Source organism: Argopecten irradians, chromosome 6, assembly GCF_041381155.1.
Source record: "Argopecten irradians isolate NY chromosome 6, Ai_NY, whole genome shotgun sequence".
Lineage (NCBI taxonomy): Eukaryota > Metazoa > Mollusca > Bivalvia > Pectinida > Pectinidae > Argopecten > Argopecten irradians.
Window position 1 is genome coordinate 36,820,877 of NC_091139.1, and position 14,783 is coordinate 36,835,659.

At 34.1% G+C, this 14,783-nt stretch overlaps 1 protein-coding gene across 1 annotated transcript; it reads right to left on the minus strand.

Annotated features, from left to right (window-relative positions):
- Positions 1-921: 921 nt before the first annotated feature.
- Positions 922-14,726, minus strand: LOC138325772 (RNA exonuclease 1 homolog). Its single transcript, XM_069271658.1, has 15 exons — positions 14,519-14,726; positions 11,512-13,514; positions 10,399-10,485; positions 10,091-10,261; positions 8,291-8,431; positions 7,709-7,843; positions 6,915-7,161; positions 6,029-6,184; positions 5,689-5,802; positions 4,945-5,018; positions 4,420-4,533; positions 4,056-4,171; positions 3,600-3,738; positions 3,079-3,199; positions 922-2,904 (listed from the first exon to the last, which is right to left on the minus strand). The coding sequence occupies exons 1-15, from the start codon at positions 14,628-14,630 to the stop codon at positions 2,807-2,809; spliced, it is 3,828 nt and encodes a 1,275-aa protein (XP_069127759.1). The 5' UTR covers positions 14,631-14,726; the 3' UTR covers positions 922-2,806.
- Positions 14,727-14,783: the final 57 nt, after the last annotated feature.

Below are 14,783 nucleotides of genomic sequence, written 5' to 3' on the forward strand. Positions count from 1 at the left end.
TTAGAAATGTCCACAATTTTTTCAACTAACCGTTAAGCCATTGTAAACTAAAAACATCCCTGTGAACATTTCTAGATTCTGGAATAATTGACCAACTTGATCAAGTATGTTAAGGTCATTAAGGTGAATAAATTTGAGGTACTTTATTCAGCGTGCTACGGGCCCAATATCTGAATACATTAGGCCTTCAACTTACCGAAAAGAAGTTTATCACTTACTTGACTTCTGTAACCTTTAAAGTATGGCAACCCATCATTCCAGTATATTAGGTCTCTAAGCCCTATGTTCTTAAATGATTTTGAAAATGCTGTAAACGGCTATGTAATTTTGCGTATTTCCATTGAAATTATTTAGTCTTTTGACCCCTATGAGCTTGAATGAAAGTCAAGGTCATTCATTTGAACAAAATTGGTAGCCCTTCATTCCAGCTTACTAAAGACCAAATATAAAGTATATTGGCCTCTTAGTTACCAATAAGTCTTGGTTGGTGTATTTGACCCCTGCAACATTTGAACAAACCTTGCAGCCATTTATCACAGCATGCTACATGCCCAATATCAGGTCTCTAGTCCTCTTACTGTCAAGAAGTTGATTAATGGTTTTAATCAGTTTGGCCCATGATCATAGGAGTCAATTCAGAAGCACTTCATTTCAGCATCCTAGTCTCAATTTCAAATATCTAACTCTCTAAGTTATTGTCAAGAATTTGTTAAAACATTTAGTCTATTTGATCCCTGTGACCATTCATTTGAACAAAATGTGTAGCCTTTCATCCCACCATGCTACAGGCCTAAGATCAGTACCCTGTGCCTTTCAGTTGCTGAGAAATTGTTTGAATGAAATATTTATGAAAAGCGGACGAAGCATGACTGCATGTGTACAATTTAGGTCAAATGATTTAATTATAACAATAAAGCCCACTTCATTTTTCAATCCGTTTTTTATTTTCATATCTTGAAATCTCACTTTACAAAACTGCTATCAGCGTATTGATAAGATACAAGCAAATAACATTATGATTTTGTACAGTATGAGACAGCAAATATATAACATTTAGTAACAAAAAATAAAAAGGATGAGTCTTGTAAAGAAATAACGTTATTTGTCATGATATAATAAATAATAGTTATATGTAGCTATGTAATCTAAACATCATTATATGACTTTTAACAGAAATGCTGAAGGCTTACTTACAATACTTAAGTAGTTTGATGTTGTACATAATACTAAAAATATTATCATTACAGCGATTCATAATGAAATAACAATTAACAAATCTAACAAAAGTGTCTCAATGATTGGTTTATCGATTCTAAAATAGTATATTAACTGATAAATTAATGAAGCTATCTTTCCTGATCATTCTATGGGACTGTATTGACTATTTTACTTCAATGTTTTACTTAAATGTCCATGATATGCTAACAAATTAAGATCAGTCTGTACATCAACACAACTCCTTAATGATATATTAATCTTCAAGGGATCAATTAAGAATTTCACTTAACGAATATCACTTCTATTCTGTGTAATTTTTTTAATCAACTTGTAATTATTTGTTGCTATCGAAGCATTCTAAAACTAACTAAAGACGTCCACAACACTCGTATGCAACTTTGGCCTGGCCATGCTGATTTATAAACATTTTATAAAAACGACATCGAAAATGGGGAAATAAATACTCTCTCTTATACATATGTTCTGGTATGAGGGTTCATACATAAATACATATTTACAAACCTATTACAAACTGTTATTTTGTGCTACCAACTCTCTACAAAATCTCTCAAGTCATGTACAATATGTTATACACGTAACAACAACCTTTATATATTAACTATAAAACTATTATCATACTGCCCTAAGAAGCAAAACAAAGAAATACCTGTATTCTAAACATGCTCCGTACAACCCACTCAATGGCTGGAAATGCTTTAGATATCAATCTTTGTAAGTCAAATATTTTTAAACTACACATTAAGAATTTGAAAAATATTGAACTAGATAAATGAAAACTGGTCTTATTTTTTGGACATTTTCACAAGTAGAAAATAATATACATGTCTTAACTGTAGTTACTAGGCTGTCAAATAGATGAGTTTTATACATTACGAAGAAATATGTCTAATGAAGATTTCACACATGCACTTATGCCTTTCAATCAAATTAACACACCACACATACAGCTTACTTATTTACAAAATGGTATTCTTCTCTTCTACAAAAAAAAATCAAATCAATTGAAATGCTTCTGTCTTACTTTAATGAAACAAATAAGAAAAGAGTAACATTCGTGACAAATATATAGAGCTTCAGTCTTACTTTTACATTAATAGTCTAATCATTTTTTGGTATAAATCCTTAATCTCAAAATCTTGAGCTACAAGAAATAAATGATGACAGGCTGCCATTTTATCATACCAAAATTTAAAGCTGCTCACTTAATACCATGGAAACGCGAGATCAGTTTTGTTTTCCAAACTCACAAATAAGTTTCTATTTGTAAAAGATAGATGTTATCGCAGTTTCCTGTTGTTTCCTGAATTTATGCTGTCAGGAAAAAAGTTTCACAGTATCCATAAATGAGTAGCAAGTTCTATTAATTATTCATCCCTGAAAATTCACAATGAAATGATCTAGTCTTTGATTAAGAAGAGTCTAAATTTGTCTTCAGGGGTGAATGAGTAAAACAGTATATTTGTGTTCAGTAGTATTATGCGTTGTTAATTAAACGTCATCATGGAGGTCCTGACATCACCATCTCGTCAACAGATCCTAATCACACCCAACATCTCACTACCATCCATCAGCTCCGTCTCGGCTCTTTGCGGGCATCTTCTTTAATTTTTAAATGCATCAGTTCCATACAAGATGTGGAATCTTCTTTGCTGTCGTGACCACCAACTGTCAATACAAACGAAATACAGAATTTATCTATTTCTTAAATCAATTCCTTATTTCATTCAATATCTTTATGATAATCGCTTAGTTCATTACTTGAAATATTTTTAACTGTCTATTGACTACCAAGTTAAATAACTGCAAAATACGCACTATATCAAGAATTGAAGAACTTACCATCATCTTGGATAATTTTCTTGAGGTACTCAGCCATGAGAGTCTTAAGGGCTCTTTTGTAGGGTGGTCCCATCTTGTGTGGGAACACCACAGACGTGTCCACAACCGTGTTGTGTAGTAGCTGTAAAATGTGTTACAATTATATGATTTAGTTAAACAAAGAATAAAAATGGGTGTTTTAAAATAGAGCGACTGACCTACCTCTGTATCAATAAAGATTTAGATTCTAAACTAGAAAGACAAAACTGTCCTTTTCTCCATATATCACAGCTGATCAGGACAGGACATACAGATTGGAACCATTTCATAGCACTTTTAAAATTCACAGCTATCACAAATGATCTTTATTATTTGGATCAGACTCATACAGTGTAGGTGAAAGACAAGTTGTGTCCCTAGTGTGGAATTACCATTGAATTATTCTATGATAATGATTAAAGAGATATCTGTCAAACGTGTGTGGATTATCTTTTATAAGTCAATGTAAAAATCTAACTAATCACGTTATCCTGAGAACTTACCTTTACAGCAGAGAAATCGCTCTCCAGACTGTGTCCCATGACAATAGTGCGGTCAGAGAAAAGACTGAGAAGGACAGCTTGTACGTCCCTAAGCGTAGTTGTCACATCCTTCAGGTCTTCTTCTGTCAATCCACTGAACCTGTGGAAAACAGAGAGAATAAATATATACAGGCCTAGGTTTTTATAGTAAAGTATGGGGTCAGTTCAATCAGTAGTTGCATTGTCAACAATTACTGCCTTTCTCTTATTAAAACAATTTTAGACAAAACGAAATTATTTAAAGTTTGAATATCTATGACACAACTCTACATAAATTATAAAAGGTTATATCAAATAAAGACCTTTACCGTCAGTGCCCTGCAAAATTCCCAGGAAACTACTCTGGTATGAAGCACCAGATTTCCATAGAATCTAACAGCGTTACACATAAGTTGACAAATCCACATTTATACAAACCTTGTGTTATAGTCTACGACAGCAGCATCTGGTTTCACGAGAGTTTCATACACACATTCATTTTCTGGGTCTGTCACAGTAACTCGTGCAAGCTCTATCCCAAACTTTGTGTACACCTGTAAAACAAAAGAATTGAAGGTAATGGGATATATAATACCATATTTACCACTAATTCACTCAGAAAAATCGAACTAATTCAGCTGACAGAGTTCAAATGTGTGTTACGGTAAAGAGTTTTGAAAAATACATTTAATGCATCACCAATACAGTTTCAGAATGGAGATAACTCTAAATTACACATGGATGGAATTGATAGCTTGTTGTCACAATTTGCTAACGTACATAACAAGGAAAAGTAACTTACCATCTCACAATCCAAAGCAAACACTCCGTAATCTCCATCACATGGTGGTGAACAGGGAAACGTCTTCATGTACCCAGACAGGGCCTCCCATTTGTTAGTCTCATGTACATGGCCCTGTAACCGATACATTCAACACCCATTTTATTGATAAAATATCTTCCAAGTTTTAAAACTACTTAGTAAAGCAGTTACTTAAAGTAAATTGAGAAAATGCCTAATTCAGAAAGCTAAAATTTTAATAGCAAAGGAAATTTTAATTGGATAAGTATCTAAAATCTATTAGAATTACTATTTTTCATATTAACAGCAGCATAATCAAAAATTCTTAAAACAGTTGCATTAATATTGTGAAAAAGCACTTAACTAAATTAAAATTGTTATTAGAATATGTACACCTATATTATTAAGAAATATTTTTATTCTGTTTATTTTGTATGCTGTTATGATAATGACACACTAGCTATGAATGAATAGAAGAAGCAAAGGTTTCATATCTGTAACTGATTTGAAACAGAGAAAGTATACCTTGGAAATTTGACAGCCATCTGATGAAAGGTCACCTTGACAACAAGTGTACCTGGTATCAATCATACCTGCGACTGGAAAACAAAAATCAGGAGTCACATAAGATAAAATCTTTTGGGTTGAAACTTTAATTCATGTTTGTTTTCTTCTTTTTTCTTCCAATGCAACAAATTGAATGGATTTTGAATCAACAAAATTTCTAGCATTGTTTTACTGAGATCTTCTAAATTTGCTTGTTATGAGTAGCATGCCCTTGCAAGTAAGTATTGATCGTAATGTCATGTGTTTGCAATCGTAATATCATACTTTCCAGAGAAAACAACATGAATTTCACTCACAAAATGATGATTTCGACCATCGTTCTACTAGTGAGTTAGTCAACTGAACTGTGTAGTGGTAGTATGAACTGTTAAACAACCACTAACATTTTAAATGGAGAGGTTATTTTTAACACCCAATAGGGTCACTGTATATGTACAAAATCAACATTACAGGAATTAACGAACGATTACCAAGTGTCAAATATAGACACCTTTTAACGCAACCTGAAGTTTTAAACAAATAGTACGCGCATGTATAGTACTATACCAGTTGAAGAAAGAATCAACGTACATTAAACAAGCCCAGAAGCTTACCAAAGATGTCATTTCAACGATTCAGCGATGTCAAAATGAAAACTTATCTGCAAGGGAGGTTACTCTGTAATAGCCAATGACGGAATATAAAGATGGAGAGAAGACTTACTGCGTTTTTTCCATGCCTTGCCCCAGTGATAGGAACACTCCTCTTTGGTGGCGTAAGTTCCGTTTGGGTAGACAGTGAACATCTTCCCACACCGCACACACAACTTTTCATAATCTGTAGATACAATCATATTCAATTTAAATCGAAAGACCAGTGGAATAATATGTATATTGTTTATAAATGGATGCTTAATGTACAACGGTATATGATTTTAATTTTCTTAATGTTTTAGACTCTAAATGTGGGAGAAGTGCATGAGGAAATTTATTGTTTCAATACATCAATTTTCTGTTCAATACTTTTACACTAAATGAAAATTTCCGTCTAAGCTTCCACTTACTTGTTGGTTTGGATGACTGTACATTGATTTTCTTCCTTGGCTCCACAAAGAACACGGCTGAGCCAGATACACTTGGAGATGGTCGAGGAAAACCATTCTCTTTCATTTGTTCTTCTGTCAAAATGTACCGAGTCAACCTCTTGTACAATTCAGCTCCTAGAAAAACACAATAGTATTTTGAAACATTCGACTAGTCAAGTCATTCTCTTAACTTAATCATTTGTTATATTGGAAAGGGCATAGTATTTAATGGTACAAAATGGGTCAAGGAGGTCAGGTGTCTGACATCCTTCAGTTAACCCTCAAACTATAGGTCATGAATTTGAGGCCCATGTGGGGCAGTTGTCACACTGTAGGTCGGATGTATTTTTCTTCCACCATTCACTGATTTGTCATCGGTTTTAGCTGTGAAAGATTTCTCTGTCAACCCCTAGGGTATGACAGATTGCGCGTGCTAACCTTTTAAACCTGAAGACAATCACGTGACATCATGACTTCATGCGGTGTGTCTGTGGCTTGCATTGTGGTCGACGTCATCAATATTGACATGCAGACAACGGAACCATTTTCATATCGCTGTGAAAATGCTTTTTTTTAGGATATTATCTCTACTTTTTCTTTTGTATATGGGAGAAAAAGAATCATTCCCTACCTATGACGGTATGACAACGAAATCACAACCCTCAGGGCAATTGCTGAATGTCTAACCCTCGGCAAGCCTCAGGTTAGACGTTCATGAGTTACCCCTCGGGTTGTGATTTCGTTGTCACACCCTCTAGGTAGGGAAAGATTCTATTAGACTATATAAATTTCTTGGTGGCAAGTTAGGACCTTTCTGTGTTAATTAAGTTTCATATTCAATTGAAGAAAGCAATGCTAGTTTTACCTTTGAAGTTTTCCTCCTGTAACTTAGAGCCCCCTCCTGACCTGTTAACTGTGAATGTCGTCTTCGTGGCATTTTTGCCTCCAAGAATTTGCTCATGCGACAGCTGAAACACTGTCTGTTTTGGTTTTTTGGCATTAGATGGACCAGCTTGTTCTGATCGAAGCCTCTTGATAGTGTTGACAGCAACATTGAGGTAAACTGTTTTACTCGATGCTCTTTTGTAGACAGCAGCCTCCTCAACCTGGCCCTACCATATACAATTAAAGATAAACCTTGTTACTTGACCACTAATCTACGTGGTTACTCTCCACATGTATGATATGACAATATACCATGATCTGATGAAATTTTCAACCCAATCATAGCTAACAGTACCTTAAACTTAAGAGATAATGATTTGTCATATCAACTTGTTGTGACAAAATCATTTTCTTAAAAAGGTCAATCTTAGAAAGGTCAAATCACCACTTCAACTTTGGGTCTATGACTTGATAGACAAATTTATCTATCCTATGAAAAATTGTGGTACAACCTAAATTAAATTACATACATTTAAAAAAACTTATATCTTGATATCTAAATTTCTTATAACTCCAATTAATTTGTGTGTACCAGGTATTTTTTTTTCTTTTTTGATAACAATCAAACTTTAAATGAAACATTCAATTTTGCAAAATTTGAAATTCAGCTAGCTCAAAGTTTTGTACCATGATTTTTTTTACTGAGAAAAATGAGGTTCAATATCAAATGAAATATGGTAAATACTGAGAGTAATCCTATTTGCTCTAACTTGCCTTATCAAATGCTTCCTGTTCTGAGTCACAGATTTTGAGACATTCATCTATGATGAGATTGAGATAGCGTTGTCGGACGTTGTACGGTACCTTACTCCCAAACTCTGATGGAATAGTTGGTCTTACCAAGTTAGACTGAAAAGTAAATTGGCAAATCATATCTATTTAAAATAATCGATATTAAACTACACAAGCCCCTTTACTCCTCATAGTAAACTAGATTATTCTATGTAATTTACATATGTTTTCACCAGGATTTAAATGATGTTATCTGTTCATTGGGCATTGTACTCATCATATAAACCTATTTATTTTAGACGAAAGTCATTGTAATTATGCACCCCTTGGAAAAAAAATTGTAAATACCATGGATTCTAATCATAACAAATATGATCTCCTTCAACAGAATATACAATTTTACAAATTTAATTGTCACATATTTTATGCAACATTGAACAAATGTAAATAGTTTTAAAAATACAGTCAATTACAGTACAGCATATTAAGGATTTACAGTATAGTTAGCTAGGTTTACATATGATGGAGACAACAGAGAATTAGCAGTCTTACACCCCAACTTACAATATTGGGAGTGCGAGCTTTCCGTTTTTCTGTGCGTGACGCTGTGGTGATGAGAGTTTTCTCCGCAGGTTTACCGTTAGTTTTTGAGGTAGATGGGGTGTGGGCAGTCCTTTTCTTAGTCCCAGACAAAGGGTTTTTTGTCTGAAATCAAAATGATTAACACAATCGATGATTTTACTTGCTAAGTATATATTATTCCTGAAGCATTAAGACCTTTAATAATTCATTAATAATAACTATATATTAGTTTATAATTTTTGCATCAAGTGACAATTCTTTTAATATGAAAATGAATACAGAAAACTAAATCAAATATATAATAAAAAATAATATAATAACATTCTTTGTATTGTCTTCAAATATAATATTTAATATTGTCATGTTAATCAATATCAGTGTAACATGACATTTACATGATATTCCATGACTGTGTTGTAATGTCACAACCGACGTCTCCAGCGAACTAATACACAGTACACCAGGTAAGATAACACACAGGTATTTAAATCTATACACACATAGCGTTAGGTACATTGCACAATCAATACTCAATGACTCAAGTCTATTTATAGCCCATGTATATACACATATAACAAGAGTATACTGTGTAAATACTTGCATCAGCATTTTTTTCTAAAAATAGATCTGATCAATATAATTCCTATCCCACTTATTTTAAACAAGAGGCCCTCAGGGCCTGTTTTTCTTAACTGGTTGTGTCAGTGTTTCATGTCAAATAGCCATTTGGGACATATATATATATTGATCAAAATCTTAATTTTCTTTACAGAAAAGTTTCCAAGATTCCCTTTATTAGATAATCATGTCATTTTAAAGCACTTTTTAGACTATAGCTAATATACGTATGACATAAAGGAACTTCCTCTTATTTGATTCAATATACTTCAGACAAAAATACTCCTATCAAGGAAGCACCAATGTTACTCTAGTCCAGCTTTGGGACCTGACTCACCATGTAGGAAAGATTGAGTCTTCTTCTAATTTTTATCTGTACAACAAAAAGTGTGTAAAGCTCTATTTGTTTTTGTACACCAACCCACCATCCCCTTGGGGACCTAGATTAACAGTAATTGCAAAATTGCACCCCTTTCATTAAAGATTCTTAATAAAACAAATATTGATCAAAATCTTTAATTTCCTTTAAAATTTGCAGAAAAATGTTTCCAAGATTCACCTTCTTTGGAAGTCATATATTTAAAGCCCTTTTAAATCTGCTTATTATCGATTTATGTCCAAATTAACAGCTAATTTCAATATGGAGGTTTTGAGATCCCAAAACGACGTAGGTGAAGTACTATTTACGGTTGATTAGTCACACCTTCCGGTGATTGTGACGTCGTCATTTGACGTGATTTTTGTGACGTCTCAAAACCCCCGTATTAAATATGGCAACCTCTGCATTCACTCAAATGTATTTCTAGCTTGTGATGGGTTTTGGGTATTTTTGAAGATTGTTGTAAAGATTGTGTCATGCCTCTTTGAAATAGCAGAAACTTTGGTCTAATTTGTTGAATGCTAATTAAGCAGGAGCAGAAACCACCAACTGTGTCTAATCAGCCAGAGGATACATGTACAAACCACTGTCACAGGAGTGAACACTTCAAATCAAGATCAAATTAGAGGAAGTGAAGATCCAAACTAGTTATCTTTTATGCTCATGTAATATGTAGGCAGTAGGTAAATTTTCCTGCCTTTCATGCATGATATCTACAGAGAACAAGTCTAAATTGTTTCAATGAATCATGTCAAAACAATGGCAAACATAATCATCACACTCACAGTTGAAGATGATGCTGTTTCATTATTTCCAGAACTTGTAGCTTTGGCAGCGGCAGCAGCTGCAGCAGCCTCTTGGGCCTTTTTCTGAATCTGCAGGAAGCGGTTATGCATCACTTCGGCTGGCGACATCTTCACTTTGGGTTTCTCAACCATTTTCATTTTTCTATTCATCTGAAAAATGATACACAAATTTGTAATGCAAGTTTATACTATGACACAGTATATGTATATAATGGCAAATAATTCAAATAGCAATTAAGGTTACTTATCATAAAACACATGTTATAATAGGCAATAGTAAAGCGTACCTCTGAATCTTTCTTGTGTGCCATACGCTGCTTGCCCGTTGGAGCTGCCGGGACTTTTTCATCATGTGATTTTTCTGGAGATGATTTCTAAAAGGAAAATAAAAATACAACAAAACATTAATCAATGAAATATATCTCTATCTACCATAGTGATAATTAACAATATATCATTTAACATTAATACAGGATCGTACAGAACAACCTTTAGCAAAGAAATTAATAATCATGCTGACTGTTATAATCATTTATTTCATATACGTATAGGGCAAAGAAGTAATTCTAACAGTGTGGACAAAAGATTGTTGAATTTTCGAGGCGATCTGCCCTTTTGTCAAGACAAAAGAAGAACAAATAAAATTACATGTTAAGGACGGTCACGGACGTACACAAAAACATAAACAATGAACACATAGAATATACAGATAAACTAAAGGGACAATATCTAGGCGTATTGTCTGAATGATCCCCTCGGTCAGTCGCTATAATAGGTTGTGATCGCCGAAGGCTTATTTAGTTCATCTATAGAAGGGCATATCAAAATGGTGTGTAGTCAAAATTAGTTTCAAATTAGAAATTATTTACATATGTACATACGTAGACACTTTATGTAATAAATGTGTTGATAAGTAGTAAGCATATATGTATACAAATAAACAAAGACAACACATGGAACAAACAAAGCTGGACAAAACAGGACAATGTGGAAAAACCAGATCATACAATAGTAGATACTAATGTGCGATACAGATATTACTTAAAAAGGATATGGGTCAATGAAGTAATATCAACAATAATCTATTTTAGGTATCAGTCATTTTGAAGTTAAGATTAAAACCAAAAATTAGCCAACTATACTGCAATAAATTTGTAAATCTTTATATATTTTTATTTTTGACTTTTATCACAAAATGAATTTAATCAAGCATGTCACAACCAGAAACAAATACATGATGATCAATTTAATATGAAATTGAATGATTCAATTAACCTTCATAATTAACAAAAACTGAAATAGTTAAAAACATTTAGCCAGTATACGTAATTAATATATAATTATACGCTTATAGGGCTTGAGTGTTTAGACTACAACCATATACTGAGTTTAAAACATACCTTTTTGTTAGCATTGTTCGAATTGACCATCCCCTTGTTCTCCTGAAATATCCTCAAACACTCATCATATCTATCTATGTCCTCATCTGAGTAGTCACTATCATTAAGGAACATCACCATGTCTTGTTCTGAATGATTTACATCATTTGTTACCATGGGAACTTCAACAAGATCCTCATCGTCATCATCCTCTTCCTCACTGTCAGCACCAAAAAGATCCACATTTATATCTACAATTTTCTTTTTGGTAGACTCTGCTGACTTCCTTCTGTCAGAACTTACAGATTTGGAGTTGGTCCCTTTGTGGTTGTCTTCCTTGCTATCCCTTTGTTTGGCTTTGTTTTGTTTATCTTTGCTACCTTTACTAGACCCTGAGCTGTGCGATGAATTGTGACTAGCATTTTTCTCGAGACCTTTTTCAGAATTAGACTGGTGTTTGTGTGATGAAGACGACAATTCTGAGTTTGAATGTTTTGAATGTTTATGGTGATGATTAGATGATTTGGATAAATCCTTTGATTTGTCACACACGTGGTTTTCGTTTTCGGATGATTTACTGTCTTGAGAATCTCTGGATTTACGTTTGGTTATGACCTTTTCGGCCTTAGACACAGACAAACTTTGACACTTTGGTGATGATGGATGATGAGAATTCTTTTCACGATTATGGGACAATTTGCTATGTTCAGTTTTTCTATGCAAGGATTTTGCTGAAGACTCTTTCGATGATTTATGTGATGAATTGCTAGTTCCTTGGTGAGAAGATTTTGATGATGATTCCTTTGTGGATTTGTGAATTGAATTTCCATTGTCCTGAGAAGATTTTGATGAATTTTCCTTCAATGATTTGCTAGTTCTGTGATGTGATGATTTTGAATGCGATGATGAAGCACTATTTTTCTTGTCATTTTTATCACAAATTTCAGCAGATTTTCTATTATCATTGCCAGATTTTTCCTTTGTCTTTTTGTCTTTGGAATCACAATTTTCCTTAATTGTATTAGAAACAATTTCTGTGCTAATATGTGAACTATCGTCCTCTTTACTCAAGTCCTTTGTCTTTTCTTCTGTTTTCTCCTCAGCACTGTCCTGATCAGTACCCCCTGACTGTGAACGTCTCCTGCACTTTTCGATCAATGGTGTGACATCAACATCTTCATCTAGAGAATCCAATGAATCATCACTTTCAACTTTAACACGACTATTTTTAGCGTCCTTTGGTCCATCTAAAAGCTTTTCAAAGTAATTAACATCCTTCAGATGAAATTTGTCCTCCTTTTCACTTGAAACGGATTTTTCATCCTTTCCATTATCATTTTTATTTTTATTCTTTGAACTTACTTCCTCCTCTTCATCGGAACTGAACTTTGCATCAAAGAATGATGCCACACGTTGTCTTTTGAGAACCGGTTTTTTATATGTTGCATTTGAAGGATCATAGCTACAAGACCTCTTGGCCTTATATGATGGACGACCGACTTGGGGAACTGGCACATGGTTGATTTTTGTAGAGGTGGAATAGTTTGATTCTGGGTCATATTCTTGGCTAGAAGTACTAGTACTTGCAGACAATGAATATTTACTCACATTTGGATTTGCATTTCTCTTTTGTAATTCACTCAATGGGGTTGGATTATAAGTAGGGGTATTACTATTTCCCAACACTGAATCTGTCCATCTTTTATTGACAGACGATGAGTCCTCTGTATGGTAAATAGGTTCCCCTGTGTATTTGTTATACTCTATAGGTTTCCCTGTATATTTATTAACTTCACTTACACCAGCTGAAATGTCAAGTTCAGCTTCGTCATCATTTATGGGTTCACCTGTATATTTGTTGAAAGCTTGTTTCCCAGATTTCTTCTCATCAGTGATTTCTTCTTTATCCTTGGAGAATGACCTGATAGATTCACTAGTCAATGGAAACTGGCCATCCGATAGCTTTTCCAGGTAGGAACTAGCATCCTTTGATGATGACGGTGTCTGTGGTTTGTTATTTAGATCTGAAAATGATATGGAAATTTCTTTCAGAACATGCTGCTTTTTTATGCAACTATATTTCTTATATGAAATTGATTGATTTTAATATCAGAACACAAATGATGTTTTTTTCATAATTGATTTCCATAATTGTATTTTGTACATGAAAAGAATTTTATCATCTTGACCTTGTAGAATAATGCAATGGGATAGGTGTGTTGGGGATGGTAGATTCCAAACAATTATGAGGTATCAGCTATTTTGACAATCCCTGAAACTGGCCAAAAACTTATCTAAAGGGGAATGTACTTCTGCAGTCAGAAAATTCTTGCATCTTCATCAAACTGAGCAAAATGGGAGACTTCAACAAGGCTATAGGCTTGATCAATGCTTATAGTTTTGGGAGTGGGACAACTTGTTCCATAGCTGGAATAGTGGATCCGTTGAGTGTCTAAATATAATGTCATTATTATGATAATTTTCAAGCTGTTGGTGGCACTCGTTAGTCATAGAAATAATCAAAACAAATGTAGCGGGATTGGACTGGGTCGATCATCGGTGACCAGGTAGCTCAGTCGGTAGAGCACTCGGCTAGTATTCTGAGGGTCCCGGGTTCGAATCTCCGTCTGGCCCCTACATTTTCTCCTCTCCTGTTACACAAATAACAACCCTTCCCCCTTCTTTGCAAATTCCCATCTGACACACCACTACAAAAATTGTTTGTCATTGGCAGTTTGGGCAAAAGAAATTATGGGTTCATAACGACAAAACCATGCAGAATTTCCAGAATGGTATGTACTCTATAGTAAGTACAGTAACATAAGCTGCACTCAAGTAGTCGGACATTTTTTGGAAGGCTGTACATATTCGTGATTTCAAAATTGTAATGACTTTTCAAAATGTCATAAAATCTAAATATTCTCAACTAAATTCCCAACCATCGATACATGCGTGAGACACACTTCATAGTAGATCTATGATTAATCACAACAAAACGGGGTTGCTTTTTGTTTATCATATTTTCTACCTTCATTGTGATCTTGTTTGACGTGTCTAAAGTGACAATACGGGCGTTCACAAAGTCCGCTGGCAAAGAATGGACAATTCACGCCACGATAGTAACCGGCAGTGCGAAACATGCTCACGATAGCGGTCAGTTACTAAATTTACATAAGGTTTACATTCTCGTGTCATTATGTCAACTTTTCATGAAAGCCGCCATAACGTCACTTCATCTTCTCGTTCAGTCGGTAACAAGAAAAAAATGTTAACATATATCAAAATTATATTTA